Source organism: Balaenoptera musculus, chromosome 14 (assembly GCF_009873245.2).
Source record: "Balaenoptera musculus isolate JJ_BM4_2016_0621 chromosome 14, mBalMus1.pri.v3, whole genome shotgun sequence".
Classification (NCBI taxonomy): Eukaryota; Metazoa; Chordata; class Mammalia; order Artiodactyla; family Balaenopteridae; genus Balaenoptera; species Balaenoptera musculus.
In genome coordinates, this window is record NC_045798.1 from 27,977,425 (window position 1) to 27,990,463 (window position 13,039).

Here is a 13,039-nt window from a genome sequence, read left to right on the forward strand (position 1 = left end):
CCTCTGGCAATTTTTTACTAGATTTTTGCACAGTCAAGTCTGTCCACCCATCAATTTTTAAAGCTTTTATGATATTTTAGCGTTTGGAAAGAAACTTTTACAGTGAGAGTAGAAGATAGATTTGGAATCATGTAGCAGATATGAACAGTTAACACATTTTAGCTCGTGGACTTGAGAGGAAACGACTCTCAGTGCAGTGCGTTCACATGCTGGTGCTCCTCTCCAGAGCTGGTGCGAGCATGTTGGGGCGGCACTGGATTTTGAGAGCAGTCGCCTGGTGCAGCCAGGTGACTAGGTGGCCCCTGTGGACAGGTGTGGGGTAGATCTGTCCCCTCTGAGTCCCAGCAGTCCAAGTTGGTTGTGAGCTGTTGGCTCCCCGCCCCTGGCACCTGTTCAGGGCACCGTGTGCTCATGGCACAGTGCTGGACACCTCCCCTTGTGTGGTGTTTTTACAGGAGACAGTATTTTCTGTTCCCTGCCACCCCCCGTGACTGAGGTTGGCGCCTGTGCTGACCTTTGTAAAAGAGTCCGCAAATCAAGTTGCTATAATTACACACTTGCTTCTGTCCTGCCCCATCTGCAGTTGTGAATAACCATTTGACTATAACTGTTTGCCCTTAAAACAGTCAGATGCACCACCTCGAACCAAAGCTTTGTGCACACTGGAGGCAGGTGAGCCTCACTGAGGCCTCCCCGAGTCCTTCTTTCCTTCCTCTGTCCTGTGTGTGGGTGCAAGTATCCTGTGAACACAGCCATACTGTGGGGGCAGAGGGCAGGGGGAGCCTGTGCTGAGGCCACTTCTGGGTGGCCACCACCCTGTGTGTACCTCCCAGGTGGCGGCTGGGCCATGGCTGTAGGGGTGAGCCTTGACTGTCTGAATGCATAAAGCAAAACTGTCCAAAAGGAAATGGCTGGTCTGTTTTTCTTCTGGCCATGGGTCCTCAACTGGCCAGAGCTGCCCTGAAGGCCAGAGCAGCTGAGCAGTGTCCCAACCCCACCCCTAGCTCTTGTGGTCACTGGGAGGTATATTCCTTTGGGGATGGGACTGCAATGAGGGTGGGGAAGGGCAACAGGGCAGCATCTTGCTCTGTGCTCCCCATGCCATGTGTACAGTTGGCCCTTGGCCACAAGGCCTCTGTCTCTCGTCAGACAGCAGGCTCTCTGCTGGGACACCAGGACTTTTGGCCACACGAAGAGCTGGGAGAACTGTTCCAACTGGGCCAGTTCTTATGAGCGCTCCTGGCCCTGCCCCTTTGCACCTGTGGCGAGGGTAGAGGGGAGTCCCTGTGTGCCAGGCTCTGAGTTCTCATCACAAACATTGGTAATTCAGCACTTGTTTATTCCAGCCCTTGCGGCCCGTTCTGGGGGTGAGGGGGGAGCAGACCACAGGAGCCCACGGGGACAGGGGTCTTGTACCCTCTGTGGCTATTGCCTGAGTATGCCAGGCAGGGCAAGGACTCGGGGAGCCCCTGGATTCTGCCCGTGATGCAGTCTGGGTGCAGTTCTGGAAGGGCTGGTTTCCGCTACCCCAGAGGACTAAGAAGCGGGGGAGGCCCTGGTTTCTGTTGGGGTGTCACCTGGGGGCCCTGGTGGGGGCTGGACTGGAGGATCCTGGGGCTCCAGGGCCCCCATGCCATTGGGGTGCTCCACTCTCTCAAACAGGATGAGCATCTCACAGTGTGGGGTCTGTGGGAACAGGTCCACGGCCACAGCCTTGACTGGCCGAAAGGGACTGCCCTTCACCCGGTTTGACGGGGCCCTGCAGAGGCTGTATGGGAGGGAGCGCCATGGTCAACTGCGTGGGTACAGCAGGGTCTCCTGGGGTGAGGCCCCGTCCACCCAGGCCCCACACTCACTCCACAAAGTTGCCCATGGCTGCCCGGGGGTTGCAGGAGACATATAGGAGTCGCTTGAGGTTCTCAGCTCTGCGGACAGCCAGGATCACTTTGGAATCTGGGGAGGCACAGACCCCTCAAGGGAGAGTCCCCAGTGGCTCCCCCTCAAGGAGCGGACAGGGGCCCGAGGCCAGGCAGCCTAGTTGGCCACCCTCTGCCTCCCCGCACCATGCCTCAGGTGGAGACCACTCACGTAGACCTGCGCGGGGTGGGTCCAGGACAGCCGTGAGCTGCTGGGACGCCAGTCTGCTCACCAGTGCAGGCACCAGGTCCTCGGCCCTCCCGCAATGGAACTCGACGTTGCTCAACTCTGGAGGTGGCACAGCAGCAGCCCTGCCATGAGGCCCGGGACACCCCCCAGAGACCTGCCCAGCCATGTCCAGAAGCCCCCAGAAGACACCTCAGGAAAACCCTTCCCTGCGGGGCAGCCCCAGGCATCGTGGGTGCACAATAGGTCCACACAGTAGGGGCCCTTTCTGCCCTCACCCCATGAGCCCTAGGAGCCACTGGGTGGGTCCCAGGTGCCGTGTGGAGGGACACACAGGACCTGCCACCCACTGCGAGGCCCGCTGGCTCTCACCGTTGTCCAGGGCATTCACCCGGGCGTCCTCCACAGCCTCCTGGCACAGCTCGATCCCCACGACTCTCTTTACCTTCTGGAGCAAAAACAGGTCAGACTGATGGCGCCCCTCCCCACCCCGGACCTTCTGGGGGGGCAGCGGAAGAGGATCTGGAACAGTCTGAGGTTCTCTTGGGGGGTCATGACAGAATGGGTGACGACACAAGAGTGGGGTGGGGGAGAGCATGCTCTTGACCAGGGTAGGAGGGCTCACCCGGGCCAGAGCCAGGCCGATGGTGCCAGTGCCGCAGCACACGTCCAGCACCGTGCTCCCCGCGTCCAGCTGGGCCCAGTCCTGGATGAGCGTGTAGAGCACCTCAGCCGCGGGAGTGTTCACCTGGGCGTGGGTTACGCATCAGAGCAGCCTCCCTGCTGCCCTCCAGCCCCCGTGTCTGCATCCCCAGGCACTTGTGCTCTTGGTCGCCCCCCTCCCCCGCCCGCCACTCCCTTCCCCACCTCTAACTGCCTGAGAGCCCCAGGGTCCCTCCGTCCACACCCAGTCTCCCAGCCCGAGAAAGCAACTCAATGCCGCCCCCCTCCCACCTCCTCGCGAGCTGGACCCATGGGACCCCTGCAGCAGCAGATACCAGACCCCACCAGCGCCAGAACCTGGTGTCGTGCCCACAAGCCACCCTCCCACAGGGTGGTCACCAGGGTCTAGCGAGTGGCCACGATTAGGAGCCCTTCTTCCAGGTGGCCGACCTCACAGCCCTGGCAGCTCACTGCCTGGATGCTCTCCCCTCTCTGCTGCACCAGCCCGGAGCCCAGGGATCTGGTCACCTGGAAGAAGGCGTGAGGGGAAATCCGGAAGGTCAGCCCCAGCAGGTCCTCGCGGATGCACTGGTCCCCGGCCACATGCTCCAGAGGCAGGCCCTCTTGGCTGGGGGTCTTTCTGTAGGCGGGAAGGTGGGTCTATCGGTGTCACCAGTCCTCGGAGAAACCCGCCCAGCCTCACCTGAGCTACTAACCGCTGTCCCTCCTCCACGAAGTAGAGGCAAGTCACCCCACTGGTCTTGCCCGGCCCCTCCATGAAGTGCTGTGCCAAAGAAGCCTTCAGCCCCTCCAGCTCCTCAGGGCTCAGGTTCTGGAGCAAGCAGTAGAAAAGGCCCGTAAGACTGTGTCGAAGTCTGCTTTGGCCCAGACACCCCTCCCCCAGCAAGCCACCCGCTTGAGACCTGCGGGTGGAAGTAGGCAATGGCCATGGCTTGGCCACGGCGGCTGGTGCGCACAGTCAGCTGCTTCCAGTGACCCGAGTATGTCTCCGGGTCATACGCCGAGTAGGGAGTGGACCTGTGGGAGCCACAGATGGCCCTAAGTCCCTGACATCTGCCAACCAAGACTGGGTGAGCAGCGTCCCTGCTCTCTCCTCCAGCCACACCCACCAGACCCCCCAGATAGGACCCAGGTCTTCTGCTCCCAGACTGCCTCGGGATGTCCTGGAGCCACCAGCCCAGCCACGTGTCCTCACCGGATGAACTCCTGGAAAGCCTTCACCACCTGCTTAGTGGCCCCAGGAATATGCACGGTGTCGAAAGGAGCTGCCACAGCACACGTCCCACCCTTGTACTTGCCAAGCCGGCAGCCAACCGTGTTGTCTTCCCCATCCACCCCGACACCAACCAGAAACTCACATTTGTTCCGATACTCAGTCTGCAGGAAGGGGAGAAGGAAACAGAAAGACACCCATCCTTACCCCGGCGGTCCAGCACTCGTGCATGGAGAGTGTACAGCAAAAGACACTGGTGAGCGAGGCCCTGGTTCCCCCGCAGGCCCTGGCAGCCCAGGGCAGAAGGCTGACAACTAACAAACACTTGATGACAACCATAAGCAGATACGCAGAAGAAAGAGAGATGGGAGAGCCAGGCAAGAGGAGTTTCTGTGAGAGCAGAGGCCCTGACCTGCTGAGGTGACGGCCGGACCCCCTCCAGCGGGCAGCAGGCCTTGTTGTGTTTGTGCCTCTGTAAGAGCAGCCAAGGGAGCAGAGAGCGGTTGGTGCTCCCAATTTCCCTGCGGGGCAAAGGAGGGGCAGAGGTCAGGCTCCAATTGCCCAAGCGCCTGGGCCCCTTCTTGGAACCTCACTGTCCCCACCGGTAACACAGGGTTTTTACTGGCTAGTTCCCCAAAGGGGTATCTGAGCAGGCTGAGCGCACAGGGAGACACCGATGGGCGCTCTACCCAGAAGTGCCTGCACCCACACTCACTTGGCGAGCTTCTGCAGCACCTGCTCACACTCCAGCCGCTTCCTTTCAAGCTGCTCCGCGTAGGGCATGGTCCAAAGAGGGGTCACCACATCAGCGATGCACGTGGCGGGGGTGGCAGGCGGCTCCCCCTGATCCTCCCGTTGCCTCTTCCTGGCCAAGGGGTCAGCCTTGGGCCTGGCCAGGCGCACGCTGAGCGGCCGGCCCTTCCACAGGGCGCCGTGCAGCACACATAGGGCTTTGTCGCGCTCGGCGGCGCTGCGAAAGGTCACGAAGGCGCAGGGAGGCTGCCCGAAGAGCTTCGTCTTGTGGGGCTGCAGCCCGAAGCGGCCCAGGAAGCGCCGGACGTCGCTAAAGCTGGCGTGGCGCGGCACGTTCTGAAGCTCCAGCTTGAAGATCTCCGAAGTGAATAGGCCGGCCCGGATGTAGCTGTAGGGCCCCGGCTGAGCACCCGGTCCCGCGGCCCCGGCCCCCGTGGCCTGCTCCTCCCCTTGCTGGGGGCCCGGGGCCGCGGGGCTGCCCGGAGCGCTGCTGCCGTCCTGGTCGGGGCCCCCCACGCGCGCCCGGCCCTGCGTGGAGACAGCAGACAGGCGGGCTGGCTGGGGCCCGCGCGCCCCGAGCCTCTCCCTCTCCGTCCCATCTCACCACCCACCCGCCCCCGGCTCCGCCAGGGTCTCCCTTCACCGTACTTCGCCGTCGAGCTCGTCACCCATCGTCCGCTCCATCCGCCGCCTCGCCCGGGGCCTGGCACACGGGGGGCGCGCGGAGAGCGGCTGCGACTCGGCGAGGCCGGCCCTGCTCCGGCCCGGGCGGGGGCGGGACTCGTACCCTCCGCGCTCAGGTCCGGGTCTCGGGCACGGGCTGCGCAGCCCGCCGCCCTCCTCGCCGACCACTCTCTCGTCCGCCGGCGCGCGCAGCTGAGGCGGCGCGTCTCTATCGTCCCCACTTCCGTCGACGTCATCGCCACGCGCCGCTCGGACCCCCAGCACTGTCCGCGAGCTCTAGGGGCGCGCGCGGCCGCGGACGGAAGTGCGCGCGAGGGCCGCCGGGAGTGCGCGCTCCCCGGCCCCCGGGCGGGCCGGGCATGCGCCGCGGGCGTTTTGGCGGGAAGCGTGGGGCGGGCTGGACAATGAGAGTGTCCGCCGCCTGAGCCAATAAAGCTGCGCTGGTTTTGAATCGCGGCGCGTTTCCCGCCGCCGGGGTCAGGGGTCGGGGTTCGGGTCGCGGGGCGGAGGGAAGAGAGGGCGGGCGGGAGGTGCCGGCGCCAGACGCGGAGGAAGGAGCTGCGACCAGCCGCCGAGAGGCCGCGGAGCCCGCGACGACCGAGCCAGCCGAGCCGCCGCCGCCGCCGCGCCCATGGCGGCCGCCAAGGTGGGCCGGGCCGGGCGGGCCGGGCGGGCCGGGGGCCGGACGGGCCGGGGCCGCTACCGGCGGCCACGTGGGAGGCCCGCGCCGCCGCCAACCCCCGTCGGCCAGCGGGCTCGGGCGCGGGGCCGCGTGACCTTGGGGCAGCCGGGCCTCGCGCTCGCTCCTGGTCGCCGGGCCGCGGTCGGGCCCAGGCCTCCCGCTCGATCCCCGCGGGCCCCGCACCGAGACGGCCCCCGCCCGCGGCCCGCGCAAAGCCCCATTCATCCAGTGTTGGTCCCCGAGCCGCCACCGGCCTCCGCTCCCGCGCGGCCCGGCGGGCGGCCTGTGGCGGCGGGGGCCCGGGGGTGGCCGTGCGGCCCGGTGCGATCCGGCCGAGGAGCCGGCGAAGGCCTGCCTTTCTGGGCAGAGCCCGGGAGCTAAGTCTGGGCGTCTTATACTCCTGGGCTGTGGATTGCCAAGCCACGTGCTCCGTGAGACAACCTAAAACATGATCCTTTGTGCTCTACAGTTTTTTGCACTGGATTAGAATTCTGTAGCTCTTGTGTGAATTCTTTTGAATTATAAAACGTAATTTTCCCAACCTAGGTATAACTGCCGGCAGAACTGTGAATTCTGTATAAACGCTAGCAGACCCATCACAACTTTTTTCCTTTTAAGCAAGAGCACAGATTTTTCTCAACCAGTAAAAACTCAAAGGGTTGCTTTGTTTTAAGGGTAGTGTTTGTTTCTAGGCCCTCTTTTCTCCATCATCGTGTCCTTAGTCTGTGCGTGGCAGTACCAGCATCTGCATCTTACAGATGAGGAGCCTGGGGCAGTTTCTCCCCGGCACTGGGAGTTTCAGGGTTTAAGGAGCCCAGTCAGTCTGTGCAGGTGTGGTTGTTGCATCTGGGGGAGGGTGTCAGAGTCCGGTGTCTCCCTGCAGATCCCGGAGAAAAGTTTTGAGTTGAAAGGCTTTTTTAATCCCTTGCTTTGTGGTGAGGCCCTTCACTAGTGGGGATGATGGCTCTGGCCACTGGTGAGCTCTGGCGTGGCCAGTAGGGTCATATCTCCACCCTCCTCCATAGGACACCCATGAGGACCACGACACCTCCACTGAGAATGCCGACGAGTCCAACCATGACCCCCAGTTTGAACCAATAGTTTCTCTTCCTGAGCAAGAAATTAAAACGCTGGAAGAAGATGAAGAGGAGCTTTTTAAAATGTAAGTAAGTTGGTGTTTTTTTCAGAAGTAGGCATTTTTAGTATAAGATAGTAACTGGTTCTTACGGGTGTCAAGGTCTTGGCTTGACCTTTAACCACACTGAGGGTTTTGTGATGGCTACTCCCACGTGGAAATCAAGGCTGTTGTTAGAATCCACTCATTCCTAGGTCCTGGGTGTCCTTGCTGCCCTGAGGCCGGTCCTGGGGAGGGCATGGGCACTCCCAGGTGTCATGTTACCACTGCTCTGTCCACAAGGGACATCTCCCCAAGACCCCTGTCCTTGCCAGCCTTGCCTCTAAGACTGTCTCAGCCCCCTGCCGCTGGTTGAGCATTGGGTCTTTACTATTATCTTTTTTCCTTAAATGTGGGGGTACTTTAAAGTTTATGAATTTCAGATTCAATACTTTTAGTGTACAAAACAATGCCTGGAATTACAAATGAGAGTGGGCGGTGCTATAGTTATTAAAGTTACTCTTTAAAAATCATACGTGATTCTTGGTGCTTTCAACAAGAAGCTACGGTGGCCGTGTCACTTTGAAGCAGTGGTCACAGAAGCCGTGCATCCAGATGTGTGCAACAAAGTGACGGCACCGGCGGACACGCAGGATCGCAGGAGACGCTAATGTAGCTACAAGTTAGTGGAAATCAGGGGGAAGCAAACTCTCCACCCCTTCAAATTCTGTCCAAGATGCCAGGTTATGGTTTGAGTGCTTTCCTGTGGGTCAGGGGAGGGAAGCAGAGGGGATCACCAGCACTGCGACTCCTCTCTCTAAAGCAGGGAGGCTGGAGAGACCAGCCCCTCCCCACCACTCCCAAGGGCCTGGGGAAGGAGAGCTGTTTGCACCCTTTGGGTCTCAGAGGGTGCTGGGCGGCTCCATAAAGACACTGGTTTTCTGGGTCTGATCTGCGTAGAAATGCTGCTGCACCTCCTGGCGTCCTGAGGGAAGTGAGGCCAGTGGGTGGGGCCTTCATGATGGGCCTGGGGCTTCTTCCTGAGGATGCATCTCCCTTGACAGAGTTGAGTTCGGAGAGCAGTCTTCCACAGGAAAGGGACCGGCTGAGCTGGGGTCCTGTGGGGAAGCAAAGGGCAGGGCTGCTCTGGGCAGGAAGGCGGGCTGTTGGGCCAGAGCCTGGTGGCCTGAGCAGAGGCCTGCAGCCCCGTCTTCCCAGCAGAGGGAAGGCTCCTCGGCCCCTGCCTACTTCCGTGCTGCCCTTGTGGTGCCGGGGACGCCAGGGAGCCCCCTGCCCCATGATTGCAGCCTTGCCCAGGACGCGGTGGGCTCTCTGAGAGGTCAGGTCTTCCTGTTGGAATATGTTGCAACTGTAGAAATTCTTTTCCTTTTTTTATTGTGAAGTAAAAATCTGGAGTTTGTTGAGCCGTCTCACTCTTTTGTTGACGTCTTGACTTGTGGTACTGGGAGTAAAAAGAAAGGCAAGGGTGTCTTGTGACGCCGCGGGCGCAGGCTCGTTCGTCCCCTCCTGTGCTTGCCTAACCCCTCGCTCAACGGCTTTCCTCAAAGGCGGGCCAAGCTGTTCCGGTTCGCTTCAGAGAACGACCTCCCGGAGTGGAAGGAGCGGGGCACTGGGGACGTCAAGCTGCTGAAGCACAAGGAGAAGGGGACCATCCGCCTCCTCATGCGCAGGGACAAGACCCTCAAGATCTGCGCCAACCACTACAGTAGGTGGCCCCGGGCACAGTGTGGGGCGTCCAGGGAAAGCCACCTGCAGCTTGGCTGGCAAAGGGGTGACAGTAAGATTCCCCCCATGTCAGTCCCTTGGTCACTGGGCTGCTCTGGAGTCGCAAGTGTGTCTGGAAGCAAACGTGTCCGGCGGGGCAGGGCCCCTCCTCTGGGCACACAGGTGACCCTGGCAGGAACCAGAGGGAGCGGCCTGGAGGGTGATGTGGCCAGATGAGCAGGGAGGGGCCTCCTGGCACCACAGTCCCCCGGGCCTTCACGGGCCAGACTCCATGTCCCTGCCCCATGGTCCTCCCACCCTGCCCAGGCCATCGGCTCTGGCCTGGTCCTCGTCTTCCAACCCAATTTGAGGTGTTTCCCCGGGGGTTTTCCCTGACCCCCTGCTTTTCCCAGAGCCAGGCCGGTCACTGGGTTGTTTGCTGTGAGCTGCAGGTGGGTCCCAGGCCTGGTGCCCTGTAGGAATGTGGGCTCACTGGGTGTCTGTGGGCTGGGATGACCGCTCTCGGCTCAGAATGTGACGTATTCCTGGGGCTGGGCATGTCCTGTATCTCAGGAGGCTTCTGCCAGGGGCGTGGGGTGAACGTGGCTCTGGGGTGCTCCTGTTTCTTGGGGAGCTCGTCCCCCTTGAGTCTGTGCGAGGTCTGAGGAGATGGACAGCTGTGCTTATTCCCGGCCGTGGCTCAACCTTCTGTGACATACGAGCAGGTCACGAGGCCTTCGGTGTCCACTTCCGGTGGCCTCGTTCCCCGTGGTGTCCCTGGGCAGTGCAAGGCTGAGAGTGGTTGGCCTGGTCTGACCATGAGCCTTCCTGGGTGATCACTCCACTTCCTGGCTTCTGCTCCTCTGCCGCTCCCCACTTTCTGTGGGCCAGGTCCCGGATGGAGTGGCCAAGCATGGACACAGCCACTGGAAGGGCTGGGCCCACCAGGCCTTGTGGCCCATGTCTGCCCTGGGTCTGGGGGCTGCTCAGACAGGGGCAGGGCCATGGGGCTGAGCGTGAGCAGCCATGGTGGCATTGGAGGCCTTGGCTGAGTTGGGATTGGAAACCCTCGCTGAGGTGTCCTCGTGGTCAGGGAATGGGCCACCCTGTTCCTCGATTCAGAGCGGTCCTGGTTTTATGTGAACATAGGGTGTTTTCAGAGGTTTGGGTAAAATCGGGATCCCACAGGACTTTGTCTAAGCCTGGTTGGCAAACCCCAAACCAGGCCTGTTTTGCCCCAATTCGGGCCTTCAGGGGTCAGGGTGGGTGGGCCAGCTTGACAGCTGCACCATCCTCATGGGGCTTCTCTCTCCAGTCACGCCGATGATGGAGCTGAAGCCGAACGCAGGCAGTGACCGTGCCTGGGTCTGGAATACCCACGCAGACTTCGCCGACGAGTGCCCCAAGCAGGAGCTGCTGGCCATCCGCTTCCTTAACGCCGAGAGTAAGCAGGCCTGGGCCAGCCTGCCGCTGCTTCTTAACGGTGTAGCGGTTTGGTTGCAAACGCCAGTGCTGTTGCTTTCCCGGGAGAGTTGACGGCAGCTGGGAAGCGTGTGGTGGGGACTGATCCTGCCCTGCTGTCTGATGGGCCCTTGGGGAAGGGACCTAAGTGCCCTCGAGGTCTTGCCCAGACTCTTGAGTCCATGACAGTGCGGTTCCTTTGCTGAGTTCACAGGGGGCTGTGCTGGCAGTCTGCCCAGGGCCGACCTGTTCTCTCACCGTGGCCTGGGTGCCAGCAAGGGCAGTGCCCAGGCAGACCTCTCCCCTGCTGGGACATCTTTCCAGCTCGGGTTGTCAAAAGCAGCACCCAGTGGGCCCTGGGGGGTTGGTTGGGTGCTGGGGCTCAGCACCCCAGTAGCTGAACATCCAATGCTGAGTGGACCTCGCCTCTGCTCTGGGAATGGGGCCTGCAGGAGCAGACAGCAGAGCACCTGGCAGGAACAAGGCTACCCTGCCCTGCCCAGATGGGTGCCAAGTCAGGCAGGAAGGTGGAGGGTTGGGGCACCCTGGGATGGGCCTTGTGAACCTTGGAGTTTCAGACCCACCAGGACACGTACTCCTCGCTGCTCAGGGACCTTAGGGGGGTATCTTCTCTTATCTCTGCAGATGCACAGAAATTCAAAACAAAGTTTGAAGAATGCAGGAAAGAGATTGAAGAGAGAGAAAAGAAAGGTGCCAGATGCCCATGGGGTGGCGGGCGCCCGGGGGGGCTCTGCAGACTCACTCTGCACCTGGCTGCAGCCCCAGGCAGGTGCTTTTTCCGTCTGCCACAGCAGCATTCCGGGGGGCTGTGACCACTTTGACCTGTCAAGGGCAACGCAGCCACCCCGGTACACAGGTGCTTTCTGAGGGGCAAGCCAGCCGTTGGGGCCCCGTGCACGTGCCCTCTGGCCTGGCCTAGCAGCCAAGTCACGACGTCGCCTGGAGTCTCCCGGGGGCTGCAGGGGCTTGGAGAGGTCCTCGTGGTCACCTGCTTACTCAGGGCCCCATGCTGGTCGCCAGCATCCTGAGCGGGGTCCCAGGCATGAGCACGTGTTTACCTGGAGGCACACAGGGAAGTGGCCTGCCTGCTGCCATGGGGCTGGGCAGAGCAGTGATTCCTTCTTACCGCGTTCCTGTGTCTTGGCAGGATCTGGCAAAAATGATAGTGCCGAGAAAGTAGCTGAGAAGCTAGAAGCTCTTTCGGTGAAGGAGGGCAAGGAGCCCGAGAATGAGACCAAGGAGCCCGAGAACGAGACCAAGGAGGTGGCTGAGGAGGAGCAATGAGTCGGCTCCCGTTGTGTTCTTTCTCCCTGTCTTTTCCCTTTTTCTTTTTTTAAATTTTGCCCTGCACCCTTCTTTTTGGTTTGTTTTTATTCTGTTTTGTTTTTACAAGGGACTTTATATAAAGAACTGACTTCCAACATTCAGGTTGTTTTTTTCTAAGTTTTTGCCCTAATGAAGACGACTTCAGAAAATCCATTACCCAGTCGTGAGAATGTACTGTGCTAACTTTCTTTTCCATAGTGGAAACACTTATTTATAGTCATCAAAATAGCAAATAAACAACACGTTTGAAACTTGCATGGAGGCAGGACCATGTGTGCGTCGGTCCCATCCTGGGACAGTGGGTTCCTGCCCCTTTGGCCGTCACACACGCTTTGCTGTGTGGCCTTTGGGCCGCGGTGCGTCTGAGCTGGTGCTGGTGGGGCAGGTGGCCTGGGGAAGCCAGTGCTGTCCTGGAGACCTAAACAGCCCTGCTTCGCCCCATGGCCGGGAGCAGGGAGGTTTTTTTCCTGGCCTTTGGGGGAGAGAGGAAGCCCACCAGGTCCCCTTGGCTGTGGCACAGAGAGACCCAATGGGTCCCCTGGCTTCGGCCGGGCATCTTTTGTTGGCCCTCAGCCCTGGCGGAGCCACCCGTCCACAGCGTGCACATCTGGCCTGGTGCCTGGCGCAGGTGGGGCTCAGCCCCACAGCCATCCTCGGAGAAGACCTGTCTGTGTGCTCCTGGCCCTCCGTCTGGGTGGAGGCCGGGGACATCTGCGGGAGATTTCAGTAAGGGACGACTTCAGGGATGCAAGCGGGTTAGTACCATTTGGAGTTTGTCCTGTAAGGCAGGTAGGCCTAAGCAACAGAGAGGTTTTCCAAGCACAGGGTCATGCCTGTAATGGCCTGTGTCCCGGGAGACCACCCGGGCTCGGAGGAGCTCCCGCAGGGGAGGGGGAGGAGCACGGCAGGAGCCGACCCTGGAGCATCTATCAGAGGCTTCCATCATGGCCGAGCCCTGGCCTGTCTTCCCTGTGTCCCGTGTCCCATTTAAACCTCACTTCCTTGGCCCCTCTGGTGGAGGCGCCTCCAAAGGAAGCCAAACTGAAGACCTCACTGGCCTTGGTCACATGCTGGCATCCCTAGGCCTTGCTTGCTCGCCAGGCACCTGTGGTGGTCCTTCCTGCCCAGGGAGGCCCAGGGAGGGACGTGGAAGCTTTTGCACCTCCCCATTTCAGTCGTGATGCTGGTGGAGGTCACGATGCATTGACCGGAAAGGCTGGTGCTGGGCCTTGGTCCTTCTCCAGGGAAGGGTGGTCAGACACCCCTGCCAGCA

The 13,039-nt window shown here is 61.0% G+C and overlaps 2 protein-coding genes and 1 non-coding gene across 4 annotated transcripts; 2 read left to right on the forward strand and 1 right to left on the reverse strand.

Moving 5' to 3' along the window:
• Nucleotides 1-52: 52 nt before the first annotated feature.
• On the reverse strand, nucleotides 53-5,818 carry TRMT2A (tRNA methyltransferase 2 homolog A). 2 transcript variants are annotated; one of them, XM_036874278.1, is made up of 12 exons: nucleotides 5,402-5,818; nucleotides 4,716-5,281; nucleotides 4,413-4,521; nucleotides 3,983-4,164; nucleotides 3,690-3,804; nucleotides 3,483-3,598; nucleotides 3,295-3,406; nucleotides 2,729-2,851; nucleotides 2,476-2,551; nucleotides 2,089-2,205; nucleotides 1,857-1,953; nucleotides 53-1,768 (listed from the first exon to the last, which is right to left on the reverse strand). In XM_036874278.1, exons 1-12 carry the CDS (start codon nucleotides 5,435-5,437, stop codon nucleotides 1,537-1,539), a joined length of 1,881 nt encoding a protein of 626 aa, XP_036730173.1. In that variant the 5' UTR covers nucleotides 5,438-5,818; the 3' UTR covers nucleotides 53-1,536. The 2 variants fall into 2 exon arrangements, with proteins under 2 accessions (XP_036730173.1, XP_036730174.1); XM_036874279.1 differs by lacking the exon at nucleotides 2,089-2,205.
• Nucleotides 5,811-12,021, forward strand: RANBP1 (RAN binding protein 1). Its single transcript, XM_036874280.1, has 6 exons — nucleotides 5,811-6,083; nucleotides 7,145-7,281; nucleotides 8,802-8,959; nucleotides 10,274-10,402; nucleotides 11,065-11,130; nucleotides 11,588-12,021. Exons 1-6 carry the CDS (start codon nucleotides 6,069-6,071, stop codon nucleotides 11,722-11,724), a joined length of 642 nt encoding a protein of 213 aa, XP_036730175.1. The 5' UTR covers nucleotides 5,811-6,068; the 3' UTR covers nucleotides 11,725-12,021.
• On the forward strand, nucleotides 11,173-11,298 carry LOC118880409. Its single transcript, XR_005016285.1, has one exon. It is a non-coding gene; the product is annotated as a small nucleolar RNA SNORA77 (small nucleolar RNA).
• Nucleotides 12,022-13,039: the final 1,018 nt, after the last annotated feature.

Coding starts and splice junctions, on each gene's coding strand:
- RANBP1 (XM_036874280.1), top strand. Junction 7,282..8,801: donor GAAGAGGAGCTTTTTAAAAT/GTAAGTAAGTTG, acceptor CTTTCCTCAAAG/GCGGGCCAAGCTGTTCCGGT. Junction 10,403..11,064: donor CCGCTTCCTTAACGCCGAGA/GTAAGCAGGCCT, acceptor TTATCTCTGCAG/ATGCACAGAAATTCAAAACA.
- TRMT2A (XM_036874278.1), bottom strand. CDS start 5,437: ATGGAGCGGACGATGGGTGACGAGCTCGACGGCGAA. Junction 5,282..5,401: donor GTGACGAGCTCGACGGCGAA/GTACGGTGAAGG, acceptor GTCTCCACGCAG/GGCCGGGCGCGCGTGGGGGG. Junction 4,522..4,715: donor GTGCTGCAGAAGCTCGCCAA/GTGAGTGTGGGT, acceptor TTTGCCCCGCAG/GGAAATTGGGAGCACCAACC.